The sequence below is a fragment of the Moschus berezovskii genome, chromosome 12 (genome assembly GCF_049115385.1).
Source record: "Moschus berezovskii isolate FMDL1 chromosome 12, NW_MosBer_1.0, whole genome shotgun sequence".
Lineage (NCBI taxonomy): Eukaryota > Metazoa > Chordata > Mammalia > Artiodactyla > Moschidae > Moschus > Moschus berezovskii.
In genome coordinates this window covers 5,829,744-5,844,077 of record NC_142471.1, presented here as the reverse complement: position 1 = coordinate 5,844,077, position 14,334 = coordinate 5,829,744, and the positions used below count along the sequence as shown (strand labels likewise).

At 44.3% G+C, this 14,334-nt stretch overlaps 1 protein-coding gene across 2 annotated transcripts in view; it reads right to left on the bottom strand.

Annotated features, from left to right (window-relative positions):
• Positions 1-12,934, bottom strand: part of NTPCR (nucleoside-triphosphatase, cancer-related) — a 49,020-nt gene extending 36,086 nt beyond the window's left edge. For both annotated transcript variants that reach the window (XM_055425798.2, XM_088841836.1), the window contains exons 1-3: positions 12,755-12,934; positions 5,683-5,845; positions 4,972-5,068 (exon numbers count right to left, since the gene is read on the bottom strand). In XM_055425798.2, the coding sequence (XP_055281773.1) occupies positions 4,972-5,068; positions 5,683-5,845; positions 12,755-12,788 (294 nt within the window). In that variant the 5' untranslated portion in view covers positions 12,789-12,934. The remainder of the gene's footprint in view (positions 1-4,971; positions 5,069-5,682; positions 5,846-12,754) is intronic.
• Between the last annotated feature and the right edge of the window lie 1,400 nt (positions 12,935-14,334).

Here is a 14,334-nt window from a genome sequence, read left to right as displayed (position 1 = left end):
CTGGGATAAACCATAGTAGAAAATAATATAAAAAAGAATATATATGTATATAACAGTCATTTTGCTGTACAGCAGAAATTAACACTGTAAATCAACTGTATTTCAATAACTTTTTTAAAAAAATAGGCTCTGACCTGCCTAAATGTGCTTTCTAACACTTTCAGCTTACTTTCCAATGACCAACTGGAATCGATCATTCCAACTGCCAATAATAAAATCTGTCTCTCTCTAATCTCCTATTTTGGTTGCCCAGTTACTTTAAAAATTTGGTTTTTTTTTTTTCAGTATAAAGGCAAAACACTAATTCCTTTCCCTTTCTTTATTCCAATGAAATACACGAGATGGGAGAAAAATTTCTGCTTCAGAAAAGAAACTGATGACCTTGACCTGTAGCCTTGGAATTTCTCCTACCTAGAATATGAAAGTCTGGGTTTGGTAATCAAATATAAAATACTGGAAAAGTCTTTTTTTCCCCTCTTTTAATTTAAAAAAAAAAAGGGGGGGGGGAGCGATTCTAGCTCTTACTCCAGTCAGTACACGATTTCTTATACAATCCTGCAGCTAGACATCAAGCCCATATGTACACACTGCTCTCCCGGGATTGTCTGCTCTAAGCAAGGTGCCTAAAAATCAATTCCTTATATCGATCCAGTACCCAAAGCCAGAGTCATCATCTGGAATTTTATTTGAAGTATTTCACTTGCTTCTCTAAAATTTAAGTGGAGAGGTATGTACTGGATGGGAAAATAACTAGAGCTAAAAATACCATGTTTCCTGACGGCTTCCACACAATGCAACAGGCACCAGAGTCCCCAGCAGAGGGAATTAGAGAAAGTTCCAAGAGAAAGAAATTAGGGGAAAAAGGTTAAGGGAGCAGGCAGGGAGGAACAAAGCCAAGGGGCAGGAGGGCTTCAAGGAGCAGCAGCTGCTACCAAAACACAATGCAAGACCCCGAGGGTCCTCAGAGTCAGAAGCTGCCCTTTGCAGGCACACCCAACATTTCCAGCAGCCCTGAGCACTTACCAAAGCCTGTCTATTTCAGCTGAGCCCTGAGTATCCAAAAAAAAAAAAAGAGCAGAGAAGCCAAGATATGAGAATCCCACCGACCACAGAAACGGCCAATGACAAGGGCGGAAGGCTGGCACGTGGGAGGCAGGCGGAGCAGGAGGACGGGGAGGAGGACGGACTGCAGGAAGGCCACAAAGCACAGGCTGAGGCCACGGGGAGGGCCGGGGCCGGATCGCTGGCACAGTGGAGACTGCCAGGGAGTTTATAAAGAACTGCCTCTCGAGACAGGGCCAGGTTATTCGATTTTCACAGAAGTATATCAAAGTTATAAGTCGATAACAGACGATATAAAACCCATATTCCTTAATACGGTCCACAAAACCCTCGCGTGGCGGGACTCCACCCACCTCACCAAGCGTCCCTCCTTCTCCACATGCTCCTGCCCAGGGCCCCCAGGCCTCCGCGTCTCTGCTCCTGTCATCCACAACCCTCTCCCCAGGCCGCCACAAAACACCCCAATGTTCTCTCCCGGCAGCGATGGTGCCCTTCTCACCTTTCCATTTCATCCAAATGCTGCCACCCCAGAGCTCCTTCCTGGTCACCAGATCTAAAGTCAGCGCCTCTCATCTCTCTCACAGCACTCCATTTATTTTTCTTGGCAGCATTTATGACAATTATCCGTTTATTTGCTTAATATCTACATTTCCCACTAGAATGAGAGTTTTGAGAGAGTAGAAAATATGTTGTGCTCATGACTATATACCAAGGATTTGATAAATATTTGATGAATGAATGCAAAAAACACTATACAATCTACAAAGCCAAAAGTTGGAGACAACTTAAACAGTTAAAATCCATGAAGGAAGGGAAAATATAACAGATTTTGCAAAGTAAAAAGGATTATAAGGGAATATATGAACAACTGTATGCCAAATTAAGTAACTTACTATCTAATGACATGGATAAATAAATTACTAACAGACACAAATTACCACAACTAATTCAGCATGAAATAAAAAAAAAAAACCAGCAGATGTATAACAAGTAAAGAAATTGAATTCATAATTAGAAAGCTTCCCATGAAGAAAAACCTAGGCCCACATGGCTTCACTGGTGAATTCCAGCAAACATTCCAAGGAAAATTAATACCAATTCTTCACAAACTCACCGAATTGAGCTTCTGGCTGAGGCAATTAGGAAAGAAAAAATAAAAGGCATACAAAGCAAACAGGAAGAAGTAAAATTTTCCCCATTTGCAGATGATTTCATTTTGTAAATAGAAAATTCTAAGAAATTCACTAAAGAACTATTAGAACTATTAGTCTGTCTAGGTTGCAGGATATATTAGTAATGAACATTCTAAAAATAAAATTGGGAAACTTTTATAAAAAGGTATAAATTTTTAAAAAAGAAGTATAAGACTTGTATTTTGGAAACCTCAGAACAATGTGACTGAACAAAATCAAAGACAGTCTAAGTAAATATAAAGATAAGTCATGTTCATGGATCAAAAGATTCAATATTGTTAAGATGGCAATGGGGCTTCCCTCATAGCTCAGTCGGTAAAGAATCTGCCTGCAGTGCAGGAGACCTAGGGTCGGGAAGATCCCTTGGAGAAGGAAATGGCAACCCACTCCAGTATTCTTGCCCAGAGAATCCTTCGGACAGAGGAGCCTGGCAGGCTACAGTCCATGGGATCGCAAGGATCGGACACGGCTTAGTGACTAAACCACCAAGATGGCACTACTCCCCAAAATGATTTACAGATTCAACACAACCTCTATCAACATCCTAGCTTCAGTAATCAAACACTGTCGTTCTGATATAAGAACAGATGGAACTGACATGAGGATAAACTGAATAGAACTGAAAACAGAACTGAACTGATTTGTAAAACAGTGTCAATATAATTAAAGGGACAGAGAAGTCTTTTCAACAAACAGTTCTGAGACAACTGGACATTTACATGCAAAAGAATGACTTTTAATCCATACCTTATGCCATACACAAAAACCAATTCAAAGTAGACCACAGACCTAAATGCATTAGTAAAGCTATAAAGTTCTTGGAAGAACAGATGGAAATAAATCTCCATCAAACAGCATCAGGCAAAGCCTTCTTTGGTAGAACGCCAAAAGCACAAACAACATAAGAAAAACAGATGAACTAGATTTTTCAAAAATAAAAACATTTGTGTCATCACATCTAGAAAGTAAAGACAACTACAGAGCAGATAAATACAGGTGTCCCTTGGTATCCAAGGGAGACCAGTTCCAGGGCCCTCCCCCACACACCAAATCCAAGGATGCTCAAATCCCTCATGTGAAATGGCACAGCAGTTTGTCTTCCACAACCACTGATGTGGAATGCAGAGACACAAAGAGTCAACCAGCAAATCAGTTATCTGAAAACAGACTGGTATCCAGAACCCACACAGAAATCTTACCTCAGTAATAAAAAGACAACTGACGCAATTAAAAAATGGGCCAAAGGAAAAGACATTTCTCCAAAGAAAATATACAAATGGCCAATAAGTACGTGAAAAGATGCTCAACATCAGAGATCAAAAGGGAAGTGCGTATCAAAACCACAATGGGATACTGCATCACACCTACTAGATTGTTCATAATTAGAAAGAGACAGTAATTAGCAAGGCTACAGAGAAAATGAAACCTGCATTTGCTGCAGGTGGGGATGTAAAACAGCACCGCTGGTTTGGAAAACACTAGTGATTTCTCAAAAAGTTATATATATAAATAATTATTACCTCATGACCCAGCATTTCCACTTGTAGGTATATACCCAAGAGAACTAAAACAGATATCTACACCAAAACTTGTGCATAAATGTTCAGAGCAGCATCATTCATAATAGCAAAAAGTAGAGACATATCCAAATGCTCATTAGCTCATGAACAGATAAATTATCTGTGGTATATCTATACAATGCAATATTATACAGCCATGAAGGGAACAAAGTACTGATACATGCTGTGACATGGATAAACCCTGTAAATATTATGCTAAATAAAATAAGCTAGTCACAAAAGACCACGTGCTATATTATTTCCTTCTCAGAAAATATTCAGAATAGCCAAATCTGCAGACAAAAAAGTACAACAGTGGTTGCAAAGAACAGCAGAGACACAGGAATGGAGATTGCTTATGGGAATGGGGATTCTTTTGGGGATGACAAAAATGTTCAAAAATTGGGCTATGATAGTTGATTGCACAATCCCATAAGTATATGAGAAAAAACTGTATATTTTAAATGGGTGAATTGTACAGTATGTGAATTATACCTCAGAATGTGCTCAGTTGCTCAGTCATGTCCAACTCTTTGTGACCCCATGGACTGTAGCCCACCAGGCTTCTCAGTCCATGGGATTCTCCAGGCAAGAATACTAGAGTGGGTTGCCATTTCCTTCTTCAGGAGATCTTCCTGACGCAGGGACTGAACCTGTGTCTCCTATGTCTCCTGCTTTGGCAGGCAGATTCTTTACTGCTGAGCCACCTGGGAAGCCCATACCTCAATAATGCTGTTTGTTTTTTTTAAAAAAAATAACAGGTAATACAGTGACGTAATGTATTAAGTTCTTACCATTATGTTCATATAATGACATTTTACCTTCCTAAATATTTATTTGTTGTGGTGTGAAGATAGGGTTAAGATATAAACAAGGGGAAGATCAGAGGAAAGACTTATCTTTGGGGACTGCAGGAGATTGGCATCAAAGCCCACCCAGTATAAAGTCTTTTACATGTACTGAATTTCTGTGAGAAGGAATTTACTTGTAGCTCAAAGTGACAGTAAATTACATGAGCTCAATCACTTGAAGACTTTTAAGCTGTAAAACACAAAACTGACCTCTCTGTAGAGGAAAAGCCACTCTGTTCCCAGGGCTAGCAATTCCCACAAGGTACTAAGAGCAGTAGGGCTTCAGAAGCAGAAAGACATACTCACGTTCCTCAAGACCGGGAGTGCCAGCTGCTCAAAGGACGGCAGATCCACCACATACTGCCCTACACGGCACTCACGCTTCCCAGGCAGAGGCTCCGACCTGAAAAAGATAGTACATCCCTCGTTGAGAGACCCCTGTAGTGGCTTCTGATTTTTAGCTGCTCCACTGAGCCTCCGGCCCTCTCCATGTGCTAATCCTTAAAAATCACCTACACAGAGAGTGGCAGTGAGCAAAGTTGATCTGATTCCTCATTCTTTCCTGAGAACAGGGCTAACACTGGTGCTCACACCCATAGCCCGGCAGTTACCTCCAAGAAGCTGGCGTTATCACCTGTCTTAGAAGAGTGATCGAAACAGGGTCACGAGGTACCAACTGAGAAGAGCTTACTATTCAGTGGAGTAAGTTTGCACTGAAATATGGTATTTTCAACTTTGGTTTTCAGACGATGACTTCAACCTCTGTTTTCTTTGATGCCAAGAAAGTCATAAAGGCTCAAGATTCTTTAAGACAGAAGGAACCACCTGGCTCAGCCCTGGGCCCCAGGAGAATAAAACACCACTGAGGAACTTCCTTGATGGTCCAGTGGCTAAGATTCTGCCCTTCCAATGCAGAAGGCGTAGGTTTGATCTCTTAGTCGGGGAACTAAGACCCTGCATTCCGTGAGTCGTGGTCAAAAAAAAAGAAAAAACACTTCAGAAATGAAGCTGCAGTACCCAATTCTGGATAAAGGTCCCCGGATGCCAGACAACGTCACTACATCAAAGCCTATTCTTCTTCCTCCCTGTCTGACTTCTTCTGTATAAAACCCGTCGACAGGCACGCCAGAGGACTTTAAAACTTCAGTGGCTTTCTGGATCAGTGTTGTTTTCCCAACTCCTAGAGAAAAAAATAAAAAGCCCATCAGGAATCACTGCCTTGTTGGAGCATAGCAACCAGGAGAGAAATGGGCTTCAAATGGCTTTTATGAATATTAACTTAACTTTGGTTGCTCCAAGTGTTAAAACTTTTTAATTTCAAGTAGAAAACAAGCATAATAAGAATGTGAATGGTATACTGACGTTTATTTTTAAATTCTGAAACATTATTCGTTTTGTCACATACATAATCGGAGAACCAACTGAGTGGTTTTCTGATGATAATTTCAAGTGCAATTTGCATCCTACAAGACAAGCTTTTGTTTTCTCCTAGGATTACTCGCCTTGAGGGAGCAAACTTTTCCACCTAGAAAGTAAAGCTGGTCAAGCTTCAGGCAAAGGCTGGATGCTTTAAGTTAGGATTTCAAGACACTCTGAACCTACGTTTAACAGTGGGAACATCCCTTCATTTCTCCTTGGATTTACAATGTATGGTTCCCCAAAATGGGACTCTTTGATACCTCCAACACTTTACTAGAAATGGCAATTTTTCAACTTTTTCCAGAAGAGCAATCCCATCAGGTTGGCCATGCCTTCCATCACGTCCTCAGTTCAGTTCAGTTGCTCAGTTGTGTCCGACTCTTTGTGACCCCATGGACTGCAGCACGCCAGGCTTTCCTGTCCATCACCAACTCCTGGAGCTTGCTCAAATTCATGTCCATCAAGATGATGATGCCATCCAACCATCTCATCCTCTGTCATCCCCTTCTCTCCACCTTCAATCTTTCCCAGCATCAGGGTCTTTTCCCATGAGTCAGTTCTTTGCATCAGGTGGCCAAAGTATTGGAGTTTCAGCTTCAACATCAGTCCTTCAAATGAATATTCAGGACTGATTTCCTTTAGGATTGACTGCTTTGATCTCCATCACCTCCTAGAGTATTCCTTTGACTTGCCCCAACCTCTTCCCAAATTATAACCTGCACCTCCACCCACTCATCCTCCCCACCCAAGACCCCTTCCTTTCCTCCCAGCCTGGCCCATGGACTACTCTGATTAACCCTTGGGTGCTTATAAGTTAAACACTATTTAATGTGAAAAGCTGACTCACTGGAAAAGACTCTAATGCCGGGAGGGATTGGGGGTGGGAGGAGAAGGGGACGACGGAGAATGAGATGGCTGGATGGCATCACCGACTCTGTGGACATGAGTCTGAGTGAACTCCGGGAGTTGGTGATGGACAGGGAGGCCTGGCGTGCTGCGATTCATGGGGTCGCGGAGAGTCGGACACGACTGAGCGACTGGACTGAACTGAACTGACCACTACTACTACTCACTGACACTGCGGAGCCGGGTCCTGGTCTCGCACGCCTCACAAGCATTTTCTTGCTTAATTCTTTACAATCAGCCTCTGAAGCAGTTGCCACCCTCGTCCCTATTTCACAAAAGAGACTGAAGCACAGAGAGGACAGGCAGCTTATCCACGATGAGACAACTGACAGGGGCCTTCATCTGCCACCATGACTTTGTTCATTTCATATGAATCTTGTTCTCATACAGATAAGTCAGTGGCATCATGATCACCCCAAAACGGGAAACCAAGTCTGCAACACAGCTATTATGAGACACGACAGGGCTGCAAGTCATATTATTCCTATGGCTGCCCCTGCAGAGTCATCGGGGTTCCCTAAGAAGCTTTTGAAGCTTACTTGAAATAAAATATGATGTTATTCTCATTTAGTTCATTCTTCCTCCAAATTTCACACTAACAAACAAGGGTGTCCAGCCTTTTGAAACATGAACAGCAGCCCATGCTCATGGCACTAGGAGAGAATGTAACCGTACCTCTGTCCCTCAGTAACTGCTGCTTTAGGGAAGTCACAGAAGAATCCGCTAAACATGGGCAAGAGGCCTCTGTTGATGTGTAATTTGGGACTTCTCTGAAACAATTTAATGTTGATTCATAAGGGATTGTTAAATTATGGCATCATGTGTATAATGACATAAACCCACAGGAATCTCATGCAACCATTAGAAAACACTGTTTACCTATGGAAAGAGCTTACTGCTTAGCATGGAAAACAGACCACAACATATGAAAATAATATATGGAGAGAAAGTAGGTTAAGAAACAGCAGAAATACACAGTAGTATGCCATTACTTTTTTTTTTTTTTGAAAGACCACAAATAACAAATGTTGGCAAAGATGTGGAGAAAAGGGAACCTCGTACACTGTTATATGTAAGCTGGTGCAGCCACTATGGAAAACAGTATAGAGGTTCCTCAAAAAACTAAAAGAACTATCACATGATCCACCAATTCCCCTCCTGGGTATATATCCAAAGAAAATGAAAACACTACTTTGAAAAGATAAATGTACCCCCAAATGTTCATAGCAGCATTATTTACAAGATATGGGAGCAATCTAAGTTTCCATCAACAGATGCATAGACAAAGATATGGTATACAATACAAAGAAATACTATTCAGTTGTAAAAAAAAAAAGAATGAAATTTTGCCATCTGCAACATCATGGATGGGCCTGGAGGGTATTATGCTTAGTGAAATAATTCAGGCAGAGAAAGACAAATCCTGTGTGGTATCACTTATACATGGAATCTAAAAAATAGAACAAACTAGCTTTATATTAAAAAAAAAGAAACAGAACAGAAGTGGTTACAGTGGGGAGAGGGAAGCGGTATGATGGAGAGATTAAGACGCACAAACTGCCACGGGTAAAACAAATGAGCTACAAGGACACACTGTACAGCACAGGGAAATGCAGCCAATATTTTATAATACCTATAAATGGGATCTTGAAAAACTCTGAACACTGTTATACACATGAAACTTACAGAATACTGTAAATCAACTATATCTCAATAAAAAAAAACAGTGATGCATGTAGGTGTCTCCAGAGGAAAATATCGAGAACAGAAAGATTTATAGTATTTGTTTCTGTGTTGTTGTAAATTCAAGGGACTTTCAATTTCTTCTTTATGACTTTCTAGATTTTTTTTTTGGTCTTACAGTGAGTATTACTCTTAATTTAAGAAAAAAGCAAAGCTATTTACATTATGCAAAAGACAAAATGGAACAGCTGTAATAATAGGGAATATCGTGGGTCTGATCTGTTAGGGAGAAGATTTAAACCAAGAGGAGGCATTTGACTCTAGTCCCTTTTGTCCTCTTCAGATCTAGAAATTTTTCAGGTAGTTTTTCATCTCTGTTAATTTAACTACCCTAGTGCTAGCTACACTGGCTAAGAAGTGACCTGTAGGAAGGAGACCCCAAAATCAAAGGCCCACACCACATTCACAAAGAACAGGTTGGAAAGCCCCAGAATTATTTTGGTTCTGGTTCTCCTATAAAGTGGACCATGAAATAAAGACTCACGTGCAGGCTGTTTAATTTGGCAAGCAACACCCGAACACCCGAAGATAACACACTGGTGAGGAGATGACTGCATGACCAACAAGTTATCAATGGGCAGTTTAATCCCACTGAGCAATCCTAGGAGACAGCTCTGGATTCAGAGCTCTCCTGTGTGATGAGTGAGGAAGGAGTTTACCCACCAACTTCCAGCTGTCAAGGGTCAAGGCTGCTTCAAGGGGCAGGAATTCCCTGGCCTTTCAGGCCTGCCCTGTGTGGGCAGAGGTGGGCTCCAGGGGTCAGAGAAAGCCCTCCAGGATAGGTTACAGGCTGTACAGATGGAAGTTGGGGAAAAAATGCTAAGTGCGAAGGACACATGAGTGGGGCCCTGAGAGTGGATATGAGTATCTTTGAGAAGATACGTGATGTCTGAACATGTAGAGATTCAGACAGCAGGCAGAGTTTGGGATTGGGTTGGTGACAGAAAGATACTAAGTCAAGGAAAAAACATTAGAAAACTCTAAAGGGGGAAATGTTGTGCAGAAGGGGGAATACATTATAGACACTCTCGGCTCCAGGGCTCTTCTGTGGTTTTCTTTTACAGGCAAAATACCATCAACACTGACCGCTTGAGCTAATCAAAATTACAGTGTAACTGCTTTGGGAAGACTGGAAGAAGAGATGGTTAGTGCGGTTAAGGCCAGGCTTAAGAAAGCCACACTGTAGCACTGAGTCTTTCAAACATGTGTATGCATATAAAACCTTTATAAAGAAGGAAATAGAAAGAAGAACCAGCATTGGCCTGGCCGGCCTCTGTCCTCACCCACCTCCAGGACTCAGGCAGGTACAATCATAAAAATAAGCCACCTCTGTTATGAAACACATAGATGTCTTGGGGCCAGGCTGCTGAGAAAACTTTCAAATAAAGTTTCAAATAAACGACTGACAAATAAACTTTTAGAAGACATTCTTTTACAATATTAAGGAGTACCTCTGGATATTAGAAATTTCTCAAAACACCCTCCTCCTCACCACTCTCCCAGTGCCTTATAAATATAAAACTCCAAAATCTGAGACATTAAGTTAGTTTTTGGTCCTAAAAGCTAAAGATACTCGCCAAAAAAAAGTGAATTTCAGGCCTGGGGTTACAACGGTTGATATCTGAATGCACAGCTAACCTGAAACTGCAAAGAAGCTGAAGAATCACTTTCTGCATTCAAAGCCCATCTTTTTTTGTTGTTGTTCTCTTTTAATCTGATGCTGTCTTAATCTCATGCTGTCACAACCTTCCTGCCTCTTCTTTTAGTAATGCCTTATCAATGTGCTTTTGAACTGTGGTGTTGGAGAAGACGCTTGAGAGTCCCTTGGACTGCAAGGAGATCCAACCAGTCCATTCTAAAGGAGATCAGTCCTAGGTGTTCACTGGAAGGACTGATGCTAAAGCTGAAACTCCAATACTTTGGCCTCCTCATGCGAAGAGCTGACTCACTGGAAAAGACTCTGATGCTGGGACTGGAGGCATGAAGAAAAGGGGACGACAGAGAATGAGGTGGCTGGATGGCATCACTGACTTGATGGACATGAGTCTGAGTGAACTCCGGGAGTTGGTGATGGACAGGGAGGCCTGGCATGCTGTGATTCACGGGGTCGCAAAGAGTCGGTCACGACTGAGCGACTGAACTGAACTATCTATGTGGAGCACCTTGGCTTAAAAAGCATCTATCTGTTCCACCAGTCTCTCATTTAAACGCACACTACCTCTTTTCAACTCTGCACATGAGGTGGCCAAAGTATTGGAGTTTCAGCTTTAGCATCAGTCCTTCCAATGAACACCCAGGATCGATCTCCCTTAGAATGGACTGGTTGGATCTCCATGCAGTACAAGGGACTCTCAAGAGTCTTCTCCAGCACCACAGTTCAAAAGCATCAATTCTTCGGCGATCAGCTTTCTTCACAGTCCAACTCTCACTTCCGTACATGACCACTGGAAAAACCATTGCCTTGACTAGACAGACCTTTGTTGGCAAAGTAATGTCTCTGCTTTTTAACATACTATCTAGGTTGGTCATAACTTTCCTTCCAAGGAGTAAGTGTCTTTTAATTTCATGGCTGCAATCAGCATCCGCAGTGATTTTGGAGCCCCCCAAAATAAAGTCTGACACTGTTTCCCCTGTTTCCCCATCTACTTCCCATGAAGTGATGGGACCCGATGCCATGATCTTTGTTTTCTGAATGTTGAGCTTGATGCTGGGAGGGATTGGAGGCGGGAGGAGAAGGGGAAGACAGAGAATGAGATGGCTGGATGGCATCACCGACTCGATGGACATGAGTTTGAGTGAACTCCAGGAGTTGGTGCTGGACAGGAAGGCCTGGCGTGCTGTGATTCATGGGGTCGCAGAGTCGGACACTACTGAGCGACTGAACTGAACTGAACCTGCTTTCAAAGATGAGACCTTCACAGCCTAAGGCTGCAGGGATTTGCATCAGAGGGACAGGCACCAAGGTAGGGTCTGGGTAGGGGTGCCTAGTATCCCGCCCCCTGTGTGGGGGTAGGAAGGCTCTCAACCTGCGACCTCACTCATGCAGGAAATTGGGGCGGGGTTGGAGGGGGGGCGCCGTCCGTGAAGAAGGACAGGGAACACTGTTGCAATGCAACTGGAATTCCGGTCTTTCATGATAAATGCAGACGCGTGTGGCTATCGACAGAAATCAAGACACCTTCGGTGGTGGCAGAGATCCTGAAATATGGCCTGTGCACATTACAACTTCAAAGTGTTAGTCGCTCACACCTGTCCGACTCTTTGCGACCCCACAGACTGTAGCCCACCAGGCTCCTCCGTCCATGGGATTCTCCAGGCAAAAATACTGGAATGGGTTGCCATGCCTTCCTCCAGGGGATTTTCCCCACCCACAGATCGAACCCGGGCGTCCCGCATGGCAGGCGAATTCTTTACCGTCTGAGCTATCAGGGGTAGTAATAGTACTACCTTTGATCCAACTTAAATCCAACCAGTCCATTCTAAAGGAGATCAATCCTGGGTGTTCATTGGAAGGACTGATGCTAAAGCTGAAACTCCAATACTTTGGCCACCTCATGCGACGAGTTGACTCATTGGAAAAGACTCTGATGCTGGGAGGGATTGGGGGTGGGAGGAGACGGGGACGACCGAGAATAAGATGGCTGGATGGCATCACCGACTCGATGGACATGAGTTTGAGTGAACTCCGGGAGTTGGTGATGGACAGGGAGGCCTGGCGTGCTGTGATTCATGCGGTCGCAAAGAGTCGGACACGACTGAGCGACTGAACTGAAATCCGAATACGGATGCCCAGGTGCCACCCCATCACAAGCTGGTCTCGCCCTCCTGACGTTGGCTTCATTTCATTTACCTCATGGACTCAATCACATTTTCCGGGAAACGAAACGCAGGCTTCTGAGCACCGAGTCTGCAACTTAACATCCGGAATTGTAGTGGCGGAGAGCCCCGGCTGCCGCAACCCCACGCGCCCCGCACGCCCACCCCTCGGCCTCGTGGAGGGTGCGGACAAGGGCAAGATTACCTGGGGGCCCAGTCAGGAACACGTGCCGGGCCATACGGGTAGGCTCGGGTGGGGGTCGCGGCCCGGTGGGGGTGGGGCCGAAGTCGCCGAGCTGAGTAGGGGGAAAGGTCACGACACAGGGCCCGCCCCCCGGCGCCGCAGTCCCCTCCTCCGCCGGCCGGAAGCAACGGTAAGGCCGCGCTTCCGCCCTGCGCGCTCAGCGTCCGTCTGCGCTTGCGCCCTGCGCGCTCAGCGTCGGCCGGCGCTTCCGCCCTCGGCGCTCAGCGTCGGCCGGCGCTTCCGCCCTCGGCGCTCAGCGTCGGCCGGCGCTTCCGCCCTCGGCGCTCAGCGTCCGTCTGCGCTTGCGCCCTGCGCGCTCAGCCCTGGTCCTCGCCGAGACCGCCGTTCAGTGCCGCAAGGGGGGTCAGTATGGTCTTCCCTGGGTCTGTGTGCTGGACTTAGGTAGGGTTTTTGCTAGGAGGTGTGCGTGAAAACCTTTTACTAAACCAGTGCTGAGGTGAGCGCCGTTTACGAAGCTCTGGGACCGAACCTGGGAGCTGAAATTTCCCCAGGATGCGGGGAGAGACCAAGTTTGGGTCCTATAAGCCTTCCCAAAAGAAGGAGGATTTGCTTCCAATTGGAACTACTTACCCAGTGTTGTCAGCCGCCGCTGCAGTGTGGTATTTACCTGGTTCAAAAGTGCTCCATGCGTGGGCTCCAACTCCCGAGATTCGGCGTGATTGCTCTTGGGCGAGCCCTGAGCATCTGGATCTTTTTGATATTGTTGAAATTCCCCGGCAGTTTCTGTAGTCCCGTCTTCAACCGTGCACACAAAGACCAGTTTCCCCCTCTTGCCACAGTCTCATAAATGTAAACCAACGCAAGACCCAGCCGAAGGATCTTCCTATCCAAAGCATTAAGTGGTTTTTACCCCTCAATTAACCACTTGAGGTGTTTGATCCTGCGAAACGAAATGGCGGTGGCCTTGAGCCAGAGTTACCTGTAAGCCCTTTCAGTATAATACATGTACAGTTTGTTTCGTGATCGATCGTCCTCCATCCTGTCTGGGAAAGCAATTTCACTGAGTGCTCAACTTCATTGTGTGGGCACACGCAGGACTTCCAGAGCTCCACTTAGCCTGGTTATTCATCAGTGAGATGACCTCCATTTCTTTTTGAAAAGGAATCAAGTAAAAGTCAGATTTGTTCAGTCGAGTTGTCACCATCATTTCTGCAACATTTATAACGCTGCATCACTGGTAAGGTAGGGCCTTCCACCCAGAATTCTTTCACCTCCATTGCAAACTGGAGTCAAGAATAGCTATAGTCAAGGAAGCCCACAGAGTAGTTTCCAAAAGAAAGAAATATGTACACCGTCGTGTGTATGATCTTCTTTTTATAAAAACAATTATTTTAAAGTGCTAATTATGTAGGATTTCCATCACTGAAGCAGTTTCTGTTGGCACAGTTCACCAGAAGATGGATTATTATATTTTGAAGTTATGCCACCGGCAGACCTTAGTTTAGGTGGGCTCTAGGCGTGCTGTGATTAATGGGGTCGCAAAGAGTCGGACACGACTGAGCGACTGAACTGAGATGTAG